A 16,896-nucleotide genomic window follows, 5' to 3' on the forward strand; every position below is an offset into this window, starting at 1 on the left:
AGGAAAAGAACTTACTAGGTGACAACTATGTGTAAACTCCACATGTGTGCTTTGCAGCTACAGTTTCTCAACTCTGTGTTAAATTTGTGAAACAATATTCAACTCTCTCCTATAGAGACAGATTCCTTCGAGAGGGTGGGTTCAAATGGGATCAAGCAGACCTTGCTACCTCAATTAGGTGAGCACACTTCACGTGCAAAGCTGGGCTGTATACATGTTCAGAGGCCAAGTAACTGCTGTGTTCTGTACCCAAGTTTGCCCAAACAATTCCCATTCGTGGTCATTGGATTGAGAGTGGGATTGGAACTGAATTAGTTATTCCTCCCTCCTCCCACTTTTTCTTGCTACTTGGAATGAGAGAGTGACTTTACCTTCATTTTACTTCGCTGAGATTGGCAAAGTTACCAAAAAAGCAAGCTAACATGAATATTGCAACAATGGTTCGGATCTTTACACTTTTTGTTATTCCTCTAATAAATTCACAGCTTTATTAAGTGAGGTGACAACCTTAATCCCACATTATTAAGAACTGAGCAAAAGTGGAAAAGGCAATGGAAAATACAATGCAAGACTTGTGGGTATAATGCCAAAAAATACATTTCTTAGGAGAAAGCACGCTTCTTTACTTTGCTGAAACAGGTTTTACAGAAGAGATCTGTACAGACACTTAGAAAGTGGATGAAAGCCATATACAAAAAAGATAGGAGATCAAAGGCTCTATACTTTTCATAATCCAAGTCTGATGCAGAACAGGACCAGATGAATCAATACCAGCCTGAGTAATCCTTTCATATCTACAATAAAGTTGAATTCTCGGGAAAAATTAACTCTTAACTTCCCAAAGCATTTCCATCACCAAGTCAGGAGTGTGATGGAACTCTCTCCATTTACCTGGATGGGTGCACTCAACAACATTCAAGCAGCTTGATACCATACAGGACACAGCAGCCCACTTGATAGACAGCCCAGGCACAACCATTCACTCACTCCACTACCAGTGCACAGTGGCAACAATTTGTACCATCTATAGGATGCACTGCAGCAACTGACCAAAATTCCTTAGAGAGCAGCTTCCAAACCTATGACCTCTACCAGACAGAAGCACCAAAGCAGCAAAAGCATAGGAACACCACCACCTGGAAGTTGCCCTTCAAGCCACACACCATCCTGACTTGGAAATGTATCACTTTTTCTTTACTGTTACTGGGTCATAATCCTGGAACTCTCTCCCTAACAGATTTGTGAAAGACTGGGGAATTGAGGGCCATGGGGAACTGGGACAGAAGAGGAGATGGGGTCTGGGATAGATCAGCCACGATCACATTGAATGGTGGGGCAGACTTGAGGGGCTGAGTGGCCTACTTCTGTGCTTATTTTCTTATGTACACAACTGAAGATTGATAGGTTCTGAAAAAGTGGCCATTCTTGATACATTGAATATCATTCACTGAATCTTTCACATTTCACTGCAAACTATTTCTTAAAATGTACAGAAGACTGTACAAAAAAAACCAACTTAACAATCCTCCTTGATCAGTGAAGACAAAAATCTACTTAGAGCTTCCATTATATGTCCCTTTAAAGAGTTAATAGTTTTTCAAAAGAACCTCATTCAATGAAGAATTAAATAGAGCATTCCTTGCTAAACAGAAAGTATTCGGAGGCCTGCAGGAATAATTAGTGCAGTGAATGAAGGGATTGTACAGATGCTGCCTTCCAGATAGCCTGTAGATGTGAATGTCATTTGACATGACAGCTATAACATTTAAATCACCAAAAAGGTATAAAATAATACAAAACCAAAAAAATACTGCACTAATGCCAAATACAAGTCTGCGAACATTTTTTAAACAACCCCTCTCAAAACATTAAAATGATAGCTCTTCAACATCAATGAAAAATACTTCTGGGGAGTAGGAAAAAATCTCCCCACCCTCAGGGTGAAACAGTCCATTATTTCAATAGAGAGAACCTTTGGACTTAAAATTCTATGAGCTCCAGATGGTGGATATCTTTTTAAAAATGCATCCACTTAATTTGAAGATTTGATTTGAAGACATCTTGGAATGTTGCACAAGCACTATTAGTTAAATGTTTTAATATTGACCTGTCCGAGGATTATTGTAAAAATATTGTTAATTAAAGCTTTAAAATAAACTTTTCCCAATACAGCACTTCTCAATGAACCAGGGTAGGTAGCGTGGCTTCCTGATAATGGATTGAATTGGGATTTATTGGGCCATTTGCTTACAGACTCAACTAGTGCCAGTGACCCACAACAGATGACCAGAGTTGCTGGAGCTATTCGGAATATAACACATTTGGTACCATAGTAATGCCGCGCAACAGAGTGGAGGGTGTCCACAGAGTCAAGATAGGACTTTGCCTCCACAAAACTTGCTATGATCCTCCTTATCAATACTGTCATGAACAGCTACATCTGAGACAGGTAGGCTGATGAAGACGAGGGCAAGCAGGTTTTTTCCAGAGGAGAGTTAAAAGTCAAACATATTGTCAACAGTCTGGAGCCACATACAGGCCAGTTGTTTCCCGTATCAGTGAACCAATTGGGTTTTCTCAACGATCTGATAGCTTCATGGTCATCATCACTAAGCTAAATAAATTATAAAGAAGTTACTTATTCAATACTGTCACAAATTTAGTTAATTGATTTCAAATTCACCAACTGCTCCATTGGGAGTTCAGTTTGCTTCTTTGCATTAATGGTCCAGAACATTGCTGGTGCAGCACCCAAGCAGGTTAAATATATGAGGCAAGAGCTCTGCTAATGTTTCCGACAGAAAGATGAAAAACACTGATGCTGAAAGAACTCAGTAGGCCAGGCAGCATCCGTGGAGAAAAGTAGGAAGGAAATTTTTATCCTACAGTTTGGTAAAAGTGTTCCATATTTGATACCAATCAAGTCAATGAGGTGAAGATACCTTTTTATTAGTCACATGTACATTGAAACACACAGTGAAATGCATCTTTTTTCATAGTGTTCTGGGGCAGCCCCCAAGTGTCGCCACGCTTCCGGCACCAACATAGCATGCCCACAACTTCCTAACCTGTACGTCTTTGGAATGTGGGAGGAAACCGGAGCACTCAGAGGAAACCCACGTAGACACGGGAAGAACGTACAAACTCCTTACAGACAGTGGCGGGAATTGAACCTGGGTCGCTGGAGCTGTAAAGTGTTATGCTAACCGCTACACTACTGTGCCTGCCGTTCATATTGGCAAAAGCAGCTTCCCACCCTCAAGGTAAAACAATCCATTATTTCAATAAAAGAGTCAATTTTTGGACTTAAAATTCGATGAGCCTGAACTGCCTTGGTGAAAACAAACAGCTGCACTCCAATATGTCATCCAAAAAGTTATTGTAGAAATCTTAAGACATTTTAAATAAGTCATAGTCTGTAGGATTTATTTCCATTACATCAACACAAGTGGCCAACATATTCCGTTTTGCACAATATCATATTGTTTTGAAGCTGAGAAGCTGATCTATCCTTCAAGTGACCGTAACTCACTTGTCTAATATCACATGCAGTTACTGATTCAGGTTTTAGGTACCATTATGTCAAACAAGTAGAGCAAATGCTGCAGAATGGGTAAGTGGCAAATAAATTGTCATATAGATTTGTTTGTGACTATAGTTTTTCCATAGGAAGACCAAGGGATACCATATAGTGCTTGGATAAGAAAGGTAGCAAGGACAAGCCAGGGAACTACAGGCCAGTCAGCCTGACATCAGTAGTGGGGAAGTTACTGGAGGGAATTCTGAGGGGCAGGATCTACCAGCATTTGGATAATCAGAGTCTGATTAGGCGGAGTCAGCTTGGCTTTGTATGTGGAAAGTTGTGCTTGACAAACCTTGTAGAATTTTTTTTGAAGGGGTAACCAAAAGGGTAGATGAGGGTAGGGCAGTGGATGTTGTCTATATGGACTTTAGCAAGGTCTTCAACAAGGTCCTGCAGGGTAGGCTGGTGTGGAAAGTCTCATGGAATCCATGGAGAGCTAATTAGGTATATTCAAAATTGGCTTGGAGGTAGGAAGCAGAGGGTGGTGGTTGAACATTGTTTCTCAGAATGGAGGCTGCTGACTAGTGGTGTGCTGCAGGGGTAATTGTTGGGACCCTTGTTATTCTTTAGTTACATCAATGTGAATTCACAAGGCTTGATCGGTAAGTTTGTGGATGACACTAAATTAGGATGTGTTATTGATAGTGAAGAAGGTTATCGTAGATTACAGGGGGATCTTGATCAATTAGGGAAGTGGGCCGAGGAGTGGCAAATGGATTTCAATATAGGTAAGTGTGACGTGTTGCATTTTGGAAAGTCAAACCAGCGTAAAACTTATATTGTGAATGGTAGGGCACTAGGGAGTGTAATGGAACAGAGGGATCTAGAAGTACAACTGCATAGCTTGTTGAAAGTGGCGTCACAGGTAGATAGGGTGGTGAAAAAGATGTTTAGCATGCTGCCTTCATCATTCTGGGCACTGAGTATAGGAGTTGGGACATTATGTTGCAATTGTACAAGTCGTTGGTGAGGCCACACTTGGAGTACTGCGTACAGTTTTGGTCACCCTGTTATAGGAAAGACATGGTTAAACTGGAAAGAGTGCAGAAAAGATTTACGAGGATGTTGCCAGGACTAGAAGGCCTGAGTTATTGGGAGAGGTTGGCCAGGTTTAGTTTTTATTCCTTGGAACGTAGGAGAATGAGGGGGCGACCTTATGTAAATGTTTAAAACTATAAGAGGCATAGATAAGGTGGACGGTAACCATCTTTGCCCCAGGGTAGGGGAGTCCAAAACTGGGGGGCTTAGATTTAGGGTGAGAAGGGAAAGATTTAAAAGGGAACTTTTACACAGAGGGTGGTGAGTGTATGGAATGAGCTGCCATGATAAATGGTTGAGGCAAGTACAATAGTATCATTTAAGAAGCACTTGGATAGATACATGCAGGGGCGGGGCTTAGAGGGATTTGGGCCAAACGCAGGAAATTGGGACAAGCTGGATGGGCACCTGGTCAGCATGGACTTGATGGGCCCGAAGGGTTTGTATCCCTGCCGTATTGCTCTGTGACTATGATAATAAGCAGCATTAAAAAAAAACTAAGCTGATTTAATTCTAGATGGGAAGAATTAGAAAGAGCTTGTGTGTTAAACTTCTATAGAACATTGACTCAATCACACTTGCAGTGTGAAAAGTTCTGGTTTCCATTTTATAATAGAGACATTGGAATAAGTTCAAACAAAAAGGTTTACTAAAATGATACCAGAAAAAAAATTCAAAGGCCAGGATTTTTTCCCCCCTTCTAGAAAAGGCTGAGGCCTGATCAAGGTCTTTTAATATTTAAAGTCTTCCAAAGGTTTAACAGATTAAATGCAGACTTGTTTACAATTGTGAACACTAAAGCAAAGGGTCGTAAATAGATGCTAAAAATCCCCTAGAAAATTCTGGAGAAACTGACCTGGTTGGACTGTCAAACTCACTTTGGGAAGAATAGAATAGGTGGATCAAGGAGAAGCCAGATGAGTGAAAAAAATTAGGATACATTGATAGGATCAAATGGAAAAAGATGGAGATATGTTCATGAGAAGCATAAACTGTATGGACACTTGGGCTGCTACCATGCTTTTAAGTGATTTATAAAAAGGACTTGATTTTCTTTGCATTTTTATTCACTTAACTTTCACTTGCTTCGTTCCCCTTTGGTTGAAACTGAAAAATTCAAGCCCTTTTTATAATACAGTAAAAAGTGAACACAGAATTTGGCTGCGAGGAATTAAATTTCCTGGTGACATTACTGTGAGCATTCAGAACAGCTGACCTTCATTCACCTTGACACAAGATGCCTGGTTATTGATTGACACCCTGAAAATCAAAAGGATTTCACAGCTGAAACTATAAATTTCAATTACATTTCAGAACTCAATTCCCATGAATTAAGAGATAAGATATTCTTTTGTGGACAAGAAATATTGGTATTTGAAACTAGGACATACTTCTCCCATCAAATACCGTTGTTTTCTAATCAGCCATTTATTAAAGCCCCTCAGTCCATTTCACATATTAAAATGACAAAAGGAAAAATGGAGCAAGGAATGATTCACCATTCTCTGCAATTTACTGGGGGAACTGCATAAAAGGAATATAGTTCTTAAAGAGTTAAAAGCCTTGCAGGCATTGCAAGACAAAGAATAGAAGATTCTAAATTATAGAACATTTTTAGAGGTAGAATTATGTTATCCAACAGCAATGATATCAACAGAATATTTTCTCTTTAAAAGACTAGACCATGAAGACTATTTACTATCCCTCAAACTCACCACCTCCCCCCCACCTCTGCCCTCCCCCATTACAACCTTATACCTCTGTTCCCACAACCCTCTGAAAACTATGGTATAGTCTACTGCACTGCTAGGGCAGGGAGGGAGAAAGCACTCTATAGCTTAGCGGAATTCTAACCATTTCACATTTTGCAACCCTGCCGAAGCATAATGAACTTTAAATGCTGCTTGAGCTCCCACTTAAATATTCTTAATTTACTACTCCTTTTCAGCTTCAAGGGATTTCAGTAGCAAACTGTTTCCTCCAGCTTTAGATATCAACCTTCCTGCCCGTGGCCACAGCTTATGAAATTTATATCTTAACTCACGATATCATATGGCCACTGGAAGAATGAGGCATTTGCAGATTAGTGATATTAAGCTGCAAACAATACAAAAAATTAAATCCTGTGGATCATATACATAGAGACTTTACTGAACAAAGGGGTACCTTTGATGGGAGTGGCAGGAAGACGGTTTTAATGCCATAGTTAATCATGGACTCAGTGGGTAGGGTGGTGTTACAAAAGAGAGATTTGAGAATAGAAGTGGGCCACCTCCTGGCAAACAAGATTGTGCAGAAAATATCAAAGACTGAGCCACTCCCTGACAATTGAAAAGCTTGTGCGATCTCTTGAGAAAGGAACAGAAACAATTTTTCTAAAAAATTGTTTTTTCCCCCAAAGGGCCAACATGGCTGAGGGGTCCTTAACACAAATCTTTGCAAATTTGAAAGATTTTGTTCTTTTTTTTGGCAGGGACTTTCTTCGCTCTTATATTGTATAAAATAAATGGAAGGAACAGAAGATACTGTACTGTTCCTATGCGCACTGCTGAAGCACCTCACGATATATAAACTGATTCAGCAATACTGAATCATGTGCACTTGTACTGCCACCCACAGGAAGATATAAACCATTTTTTCTTTTAAATTTTTTTTATATCAAAAGCAGCATACAGCATGGGCAAATCGCATTCAGATAACACTTCCAAAAGATTTTTTTAAAAATGCTGGTTTTCACTGTATTAAACCTATGAGGGCAAATAAACAAAATTTTGGGTGCTTTTATTGAGACCAGACAGGCAATTAAAAAGTAATCCTTATTTTCGTACCAAGTTATCATGTCACACAGGAGCTTTAATAAAGAACACAACACATTTCTGCAGATATGGTTGTGAACAAAAATCAATTTTGTTCTGTATTCACCTTCCTCTTTTTAAAGGCTATTTTTATGTTCCCATTTCATCTGTGCTGTCGTCAGCACAACGATGTGCCGCAGTCTCTATATCTCTTTCCATGACATCTTGCTCCGCCCATCTCTTCCAAGGTGTTCTTATGCTGACGGGGAATTTTCACTTCCCCTACAGTTCTAGCTGCAAGCTGTGTCAGATGTTTAGCACTCCATAGTACAATCTGTGCTGTGGTGATAATCACAGCATGCTTAATCTTATTGCTTTCCTGTGTCAGGTTCACAGGGATGTGGGGAGAGAATGCAGTCAAATTAAACACAGTGTGAGACACCAAATGCTCTCGACACTCTGTGCTTTAACCTCAAACAGAATGTGGTAAATACAACAAATGAATAAAAGAGGTAGCTGAAGGCAGACTGATTGCAAATTCTTATTTAGATGCAGTTTTTACGTGCATGGAGATTAAAGTATTTGGGGAGAGGGGGGAAAGAGAGGGAGAGAGTCTGCATGTGCGTGTGCCTGAGGGAACGGGGGGGGGGGGGGGGGGGGGGTGGAAAGAGGGGGAAGGAGGAGAGAATCATCCATTTCTTCCCTGATCCGCAATTACAGACGGCACTCCCAACTAGCTCATGGTGTCCATCAATATCATGCTTAACAGTTTAAACCGCAGTGTAAGCACAGTGCCATCTGGTGCCTATTCTCCACATCTCAGTATCACATATATTTCTTCCCCGATTAAAATATCTATCTGCTTTGTGACACAGCCTCTTTAATGGATTGTTTGCAATGCATTTCTGTTAAGCCTTTATCAAAAATGTAACAATTTTTCTGCACTTTCTCTAACAAGTTTTTATACATGTTGGGTACAATGATGGCATTAGAAATTGAACTGACTGGAACAATACAGCGACCTCACAGAACCTTAAGAGCCAATAGGTTAATATTTGGACCACTTCCCATATACAGGAGCCACTGTTCAGCAAAGGCAGAAATCAGTGATAAAATCCATCACTGTCTTCAATGCATCAGTACAACCTTCAGTTGATTCAGGAAAAGATCTTCATCATTATGACCTTGCACCTTATTGTCTGCCTACACTGCACTTTCTCTGTAGCTGTGACATTTTATTCTGTATTGTTTTACCTTGTACTACCTCAATGCACTGTGTAATGAACTGATCTGTATGAATGATATGCAAGACCAGTTTTTCACTGTACCTCAGTACAAGTGACAATAAGAAACCAATTCCAATTCCAAAATAATTTGAAGATCAAGACTTCAGACCTGGAACAAAACTCATGGTCTCCAGGGCAGCAGTGATCCGTGCCATCCTATAAGCTTCTGAGTCCTGGACTACAGTAGGCATCTTAAGACACTGGAAAAAGACAATCAACACTGTCTCTACAAAATCCTCCAAAGTAACTGGAAAGATAAGTAAACTAGCATTATTGTCCTCCCCCACACCAATATCCCCAACACTGTGGCACTCATTACTCTTAGTCGCTACATTGGGCTGTCCACATCGTTTACACGCCTGACACCAGACTCCTGATACAAACACACTATTCCAAGCACTCGCATGGGAGTAGATTACCAGGTGATACTGAAAAAGATTCAGTGCTAAAATCTTCCCTTTAGAAGTGCAAAATTCCCAGCGACTATGTGCTTGTGATGTTTCTGCAAGCAAGATTTTCATTGTACCTGTACCTCATCGTATTTGTACACAGGACAACAAACTTGACTTGGGAACCTTTAGTCCACGATCACTTAAAGTGGAGAAGGAACTTTTGGGATAGTATCGAGAACCACAAGGTCAGGCACTGGGAACCCACAAAAGCCCTGCAAAAGCAGAAGGGGTGCACCTCCCCACAAACTTCCCACCCACTCACCCTATAAACCACCTCCAACCCATCTAAGAGTCTGTCATTCTTGTATTAACCTTATTAGCCATATCAAAACATACAAAACCAAAGGGAAGCAAGTCATTCTCAATCCTGAGGGACAGCTCATGAAATTTTAAAAAAATGATGACTTTTCTTCAGATCTCGAAAGACTGCTGTATTTTTCTTCCATTCTCTGATGCTGACAGACTTGGCAATCCAAATTCATCACTGATTGGATAGTTTAAAAGTTCCTGCACTAACAAATAGTCTCTTTAGTCCGATAGACCTTCTGCTGCTCATCTAAATGTCAACCCTCAGTGCCATGATCTGATGTGTCATACACACACAGCCCACAACTTGTTCCACTTCACATGCCTCAACACCTCCACTACCTCCAATTTGCCTTAAAAATAGAAAATACTGGAAACACTCAGCAGGTCGGGCAGCATCTGCAGAGAGCGAAACAGAACTAACCTTTCCAGTTGATGGCCTTTCTTCAGGATTCTTACCTGTTACACTGGATGTCCAACTTTAATCATGAATGAACTTCTTTTTCCCAATTGAAGTCATTGTGTTCAATCCTTGTTGCCTAGCCAGCAAGTCTGGCCTCTGATCGTGGCTGAACTTGCCATGGGTCTCCATCTGAACACGAGATGAGCTTGGAGCCAGACACTGCCTCATCCAGCAACATAGCCCACTCATTTCTGTAACACATCTGCCTCTGACTTACCAGCTCATCTGTTGCAAGAACTTATTTCCAAGCCTTTTCCCCCTCATCGTCCCACCCTCCACAAACAAAGTCAACCAAAACTCTGCTGTCCACCTTCTAACTTGTACCAAGCCACATGTCCTCATCATCCGGTCCCTGCTGGCCAACACTGCTTCACAGTCGGACAATATCTCAATTTTGATATTCTATTTGATTTTAAATCCTCCACGATTCACTTTCTCTCTTCTCACATTATCCTTCATCCTACATCAACTTTTAACTGCCCAGATCCAAAATAACTTGCATTGTTTTATTAAATTAAGGATGCTTTGTATAGATGAAAATTGTTCTCAATGTTAATGAATGAGGCAACAAAACCAAATCCAGGATTGCAACAAAAAGCTATGGAACAAAAATAGATGGAAAGCCTACCTGCGTTTATGTCAATGATAGCATTCTTCTTCAGTTTCTCCTGCCTCTCCTTCTCTGCTTTTTCTTTGGCAAGTTTGGCTCTTTTGATTTTCTCTTCGGCTTCTTTCCGTTTCTTGTTCTCCATGACCGATTGCTGAAAAGAAAACACAAAGGCCCTTAGAAGAGGGAAATGCTGGTATTTGAATGGTGCCATACACAGCCATGGCACATGTGACATAAAAGTTGGCCAGTGCTGTCAGAAATGTTCAAGTGGTCATCTTCAAAACCGCTTCACAGATAGTTTTACTCTCATTTCATATGCCAGATAGGACATTGGATTAACATATCAGCCAAAAGACATCACTACCAATATGACTGTACTCTCTCATTACTGCACAACACTCAGCATAACTTCTGTGCTGAAATCTCAAGAATGGGGCATGACATCAAATATCCGGTTTGATCCCAAGAACAAAACTATGGAGCCACTGCGATATCGTGACTCATGAACCACATAATCTCAGGTTCAAGCATTGTTGAATACAGCTAATTAATCTTTCATGGGAGCCTATGGAAGTTGGAGGCTTGTATACACTTCTCCTTGGGAAATTTCCAATCTCAACAGCTCCCCCGACTGCCTCAGTAGATACATACATTGTCGAGTACAAAATACATCACTGGTCCCTGTCTATGTGGAATTAGCTGATCTCTGCCTGGATATGGGATATAGTTGGGATTTAAAAATGATTTCTATCTTAAATGTTTGAGATCTCACTGGTCTGTGGTTACTGTTTTTATCCCTACATCCTTTGGTGAACAAGGGGGTCAATATTTCCTCAAGCACCACCCTTGAAAATAGGGATGCCAGGGCTTCCTTTACTTCCCACAGAAGTCTAGGATGCACCCCATCTGGACCAGGTGACTTACTCACTTCAGGTGCAGCTAGCCTTTCTAGTTCTTTTTCTTCGTTAGTTACATCCCATCCAGAATCTCAACTAAATTTTTCTTTTCTACGACTCTCCTTTCTTGATGAATACTGAAGCAAAGTACGCCTCATAATCTGTTTGCTTGATATTCTGTCACTGATGTTTATCCCACTTGAAAGAACCAAGTCCGGTAAAGATCTTTATTGATCAAATTCTTCTGAGCAAAGTCCATACACTTCCTCCTTTTTATTCCTTCATAATTGCTATTCTAGTCTATAATTGGATAGGTGAAGCCTTCCATTCTCACTATGGTATGGCTTTTTCATACCTCTGCAAGGACTTTGCAAATTTGCCTACCCATATCCTTCCCTTTTGTAGGGAGCCATGGAAAAAAACCAATAGTACAATTCCACCTCTTATTTGTTAATTCTAAACATATGTTCAATCCTTAACTTTTCCAGGACATCCGCTCTCTCCAGCACTGCAATATTCTTTGTAATAAATACTGCCTCTCCCCGTCCTTCCTTATCTTTCCTGAACATCCTGTTTGCAGGAACATTTCAAACCGATTCTTGCCCCTTATTTTAAGTGAGGTCACTGTTACTGCTGCAACATTGTAATCTCATATATTATCTGTGCTTGGAACTTTTACCTTAGACATTCTCTCTTCGTCTAGTTCTTCTGAAAACAAAATTTATTTGTTGTTCTGATGCTACTTATCCCTTTTAATCCTTGCACCTTTTATTCTCTTTTATGGTAGGGATTGCTATGAGTAGTAGTTATACTTACACTTCAGTCTGTAGAACCAATGTTCCTGAAGAAGAAAAAATGAAATGACAGATTTCCATTAAGCCTGCATATTTTAAGCTTTTCTTTTAACACGGCCTGATACTTTTATCACTGCAATTATTCACTGTCATTTAGGGAGTAATTCTCTCCAGACTCACTCACACCTTTAATATATATGACGGACTTTAAGTTTAAAGTTTCACCAGTGAGGCTAGGGATAGGCAAGAGATTAATCACTGATATTCTGACTTGCTCTCACACAGTAGCTGCAGAGGCCTTTACATTAACTATGCTACTCAGCCATTTAGTCATGCTGCAGCTGGCAAGTGGATGTTGCCAAAGGATTTGTTGCAGGGCTTACGTACTTTCTGGGTTAACAAGAGCCTACAATGCATTGAATTTCTAACCCAATGCACACAGGTATCATTTAAATTTACTGCTTATTGTCTGAACTCAGAGGTCGAGATCATTTACTTAATTTCACACAGCACAAGTTACTGAAGCTTTAGGAAGTTCCAAATATATGCAGGGTATAATGGATTATGGCAAGCTTCTTGCTGCTTTACTATCCAGGACTGCCTTACCATTATGGCATTGTTTTACCGTCTATCACCATCCCAGACATCCAACGTGTCCTGTTCTCCCCACACCCAAGCAAGCTGTTATGCATATATAGGTAAAATACTGCAGATGTTGGACATCTTGATTATAAAAAAAAATGGCTGCAAATAGTCAGTCAGGCAGGTGACACATGTAGAAAGAGAAACAAGGTTAAGGTTTCAAGTCAATGACCTTTCACTTGAAATAAACACTTCTGGGTTATTAAAACAAAACATTTAGTAGGTGTACACCAAGGGTCATGAACTGAACCATTAAAAGAACCATGACAAGACAATTCAGCCTGGAATATGTGAGCAGATTGTTACTTGCTTCCTCAAGGAAGTTTGGAATAAAGCAGGCTCCAACAAATAGCAGTTCCATCCACCAGAGACGTGGAGTTTCAATTGGCTTACCCTGTTCCACGAAATTATGGATGGATGAGGCATGCGTTTTCATGGCCAACCTCCTGAGTTAAGAAGCTATCTCACCTGCATCAGCAGCAAGGCAAAGGACCAATGGCTCCAACAGGAGAACACATTCTATGCAACCCTCTCTGATGCTATGTCTTTGAGTTTACTGATCACCAATTAATCACCCAGTGCCTCACATAAAAGGTTTTGGTAGGCAAGTATGCCTCTGTAAACCATGATCTGCTACAGGGCATTCAGGTTAATACAGGCCAGTGTTGTTTATCTCTCCTTTCCCTTTTTGACCAGAAACCTACCCTTTCTTGGTCATGGATCTCGTGCAACAGAAGTCATCCCTTTGCTGAATTCCCCAGAGTTCTGAGCCAGGAGAACACACAGAACCCTTGGTTTTATTGACACATACCAAACTAAGATGTGCTGGAATATTATGTTCAATAATGGTCCAGACTTCAGAAAGGAAGTCAACACTTTGGAAAGCATACAGACAAGACTAATAGAATAGTCAGAGAACAAGGGAGTACAGTTGTGAAGAGACATTGGAAAAAGCAGGGCTCTTCCCATTCGAGCAAAAAACAGCAAGAAAAGAATTGACAATCAAGAGGCAAAGAAAAAGAAACTGTGTTTCCTGTGACAACAGGATCTGGAACCAGAGGATGAGTATTTGTGATCTGATAAGACATCAAATGGTGAGAAATGATCAGGGATGAACAAAATTGAATGGTGGAAGCAGATTCAGTGGCAATATTCAGAAGAGAACTGTATTTATACTTTAAGTGAAAATATTGGAGTGCTATTGACAGAGCATGCGGATATGATTAACCAGATAACAATACGAAAAACCTGCAAAGCAACAATGGACTGAATGGTCCTCATGTTGCACAATGACAGCATAGACAAAATGTCAGTTATGTTTGTGACAGAATACATATCCTGCTTCCCCTCACAGAATGATACAGCAAGGTCTACGGACAAAACTATTCTTTGTAACAGGCTTAACTTGCACTGAGACATTGGGTTCAAAGCCAATAAAAATTTCCATCATCTCATTGCAGAATTATAACAATGGAAAATATCCATCTTGAAGGCAGCGTCTACAAGACAGGGACATTTGCAAGGTGACACCTTGGATTGCTGTGTTTTCATCACATTGCTAAATCTGCATGCAATTAAGCACTTACCAAAAACATACTCTTAAAGTTGCTCAGATCACCGAAGAACTCTTCAACGGATACTTTCTTGGAATCAAAGACAAAGTAACGCCCAAGATCTTCAAAGTCCTCCTCCATGGTTTTATGCATATCTGTTAATTTTTCAAACTGTTCTTTTGCACCTGTTACAAAACTGTATAGACACTTAAGGAAAAAACACCTTGATATAAAACATAGAACATGATTTATTCGTGTAAAGCATAATTCCTCAAACTTCAGATGAGCAGGAAATTTAACTTTGATAATTTTATGCACTTGTCATTACTAAAGGTAAATGGTACAGATGAATAAATGGTTCAGTGAGCGTGCTGATTAAAAAACTGCGAACCTGGAAAATGAAATAAGCTTGTCAGACTTTGACTTTGTCCCAATCCTCCAACTAACCTCTCTCATTGCATTGGATTGACATGCATCCTCTGATGTTTGAATGCAAGCTTACTTTTGAAGTGTACAGACAGCTCCATCTCCATTTACTGCACAGAGAGCTATTTTTCAAGAAATTAAATAGCTAGCTTTGAGAAAGTGCCTATCATACACATTTGGGAAAAACAATCCTGGAAGCTGAATCCCTACCTAATAAGAACTGATATACAATCGAGATGAATAAGTATACTGAAAGGGTTATGTTGAGGTCTGTGTAATTGGAAAATATAGACGTTATTTCATAAGTTTTTCAGTATATTTTGATCAACCAACATATCAATTCCATTGTTGCATACTAATTAAAATATGTTTTTACAACTTCTTCGTAGAGAAAATTATACCATAAGGATAATATGGGCTTCTCTGGGGTATGTCAATATTAAATCAAAAAAGAATATTCTGGAAGTTACTGATATAGATTACATTACAGGCCTAAGCGTGGACAATTATAAGCCAGTTCATTTAACATCTGAGATACGGAAAATTCTAAAAGAAACATCTACTCTCCAGTGGAAGAAAATATAATTAGAAGCAGCCAGGATTGATGTCAGGAAAAATTGCCCTTGACAAACTCAATTGAAAAGACAACGGCCAGTGCAGATGGAGAAACATTGTAAAGGCTCCAGGTGCACAGACTTTCCAAAAGTCTTTCCAACAGTTTTTTGCTGGAGAGAGTGAGTGAATATGGGAACACTAGGGTGGAAAATTTGGTTAAAACAGATTAGAAAACAAGGGTTTTGACCCAAAACGTCGACAATTTCTTTCCTCCCACAGATGCTGCATGACCCACTGAGTTCCTCGCGCACATTGTTTGTTGCTTAGAAACACGGAGTGGGATTCAGTAATAAAAACAGAAAATGCTGGTAACACCTAGCAGGTTGGGCAACATCTATGAAAAGAGAAATGTAAGTGTTTCAGATTTAAAGCTTTTTGTCAGACCTGGGAAAGAGATGAGTAAGAGTTAAGACTAATTTCTTAAGCTTGGAAATGTGTGGCTGCATTCCGTAGGGTTCTGTGCTGGATTCTTATTCACTATGCACAATGATTTGGACAGGCTGTGTCAAATAGCCCATTCCTTAATTATTATTTCTACTTAATCCTACATTAAAGTACCAGTTTAAAACAAAATACTATAATACAACACGACTGTCGCACGATGGACTCAAAATTGAAGAGAGGGGTCTCAATAGGAACACTGTGTAAAGTCCCACATCATACAACTAATTATGGGGACATAAAAAACTGGAGCAGCAAGCCTTTGGCCACGTTTGTCTGCTCCGACATTCAATAAGATCGTGGATGATGTTTTACCTCAGCACACTTTTCTGTGATGACCCCCTATCCTTCACTTAGTATCTGAAAATCGACTGCTGCCTTGAATGCACTCAGCAATTGCGCCTTCACAACTCTCGAGTAGAAAACTTAAACAGGTTAGTTATATTTTCAGTGAAGCAATTTCTTCTCATGTCAGTCTCGAATGCCTGACCCCGGCTTCTCGACATCCCAGCAGTAGAAACATCACCCCTGCATTCATCCTGTAAAAATTTTCTGTTTCAATGTGATCACCCTTCTAGATTCTAAAGTCCAGTCTCCTGAGTGGACAAACAGGCCTCCCCAGGAATCAATCAAGTGACACTTCATTGCACTTCTTTTATTACAAGTTAATCTACTTACCTATCTTATTAGCAGAAAAACAGACCTACAACACAGTCATGGCAAGAAGCTGCTTCTTGTAAGTTATATAATGGATCTGTTTTAAGCTATAGAACACAGACTAAGATAATTTCTAAAACTATCTGTACCAATAGAAGTTAATCATTCTTTGCAATGGGGTGATATATAGCAAAATACATTGTTTCCTCCCCTATTTTCTCCTGGTGTGTCAGTTCCAATGGACAATCCTTTTGATGACCTTGTGTTTCATTTGATATCTGACTTGTGCATCCTTCCAGAATTTCCTCCAAACATTCAAGTTGCCTGACTGTGTTCTTC

General features: G+C 39.9%; 1 protein-coding gene across 1 annotated transcript in view; it reads right to left on the reverse strand.

Moving 5' to 3' along the window:
- Window positions 1-16,896, reverse strand: part of LOC127569093 (protein diaphanous homolog 1) — a 101,331-nt gene that overhangs the window by 45,355 nt on the left and 39,080 nt on the right. Inside the window, exons 8-9 of the mRNA XM_052013428.1 lie at window positions 14,452-14,615; window positions 10,552-10,684 (exon numbers count right to left, since the gene is read on the reverse strand). Coding sequence (XP_051869388.1) covers window positions 10,552-10,684; window positions 14,452-14,615 — 297 coding nt within the window. The remainder of the gene's footprint in view (window positions 1-10,551; window positions 10,685-14,451; window positions 14,616-16,896) is intronic.

This window comes from Pristis pectinata, chromosome 4 (genome assembly GCF_009764475.1).
Source record: "Pristis pectinata isolate sPriPec2 chromosome 4, sPriPec2.1.pri, whole genome shotgun sequence".
NCBI lineage: Eukaryota > Metazoa > Chordata > Chondrichthyes > Rhinopristiformes > Pristidae > Pristis > Pristis pectinata.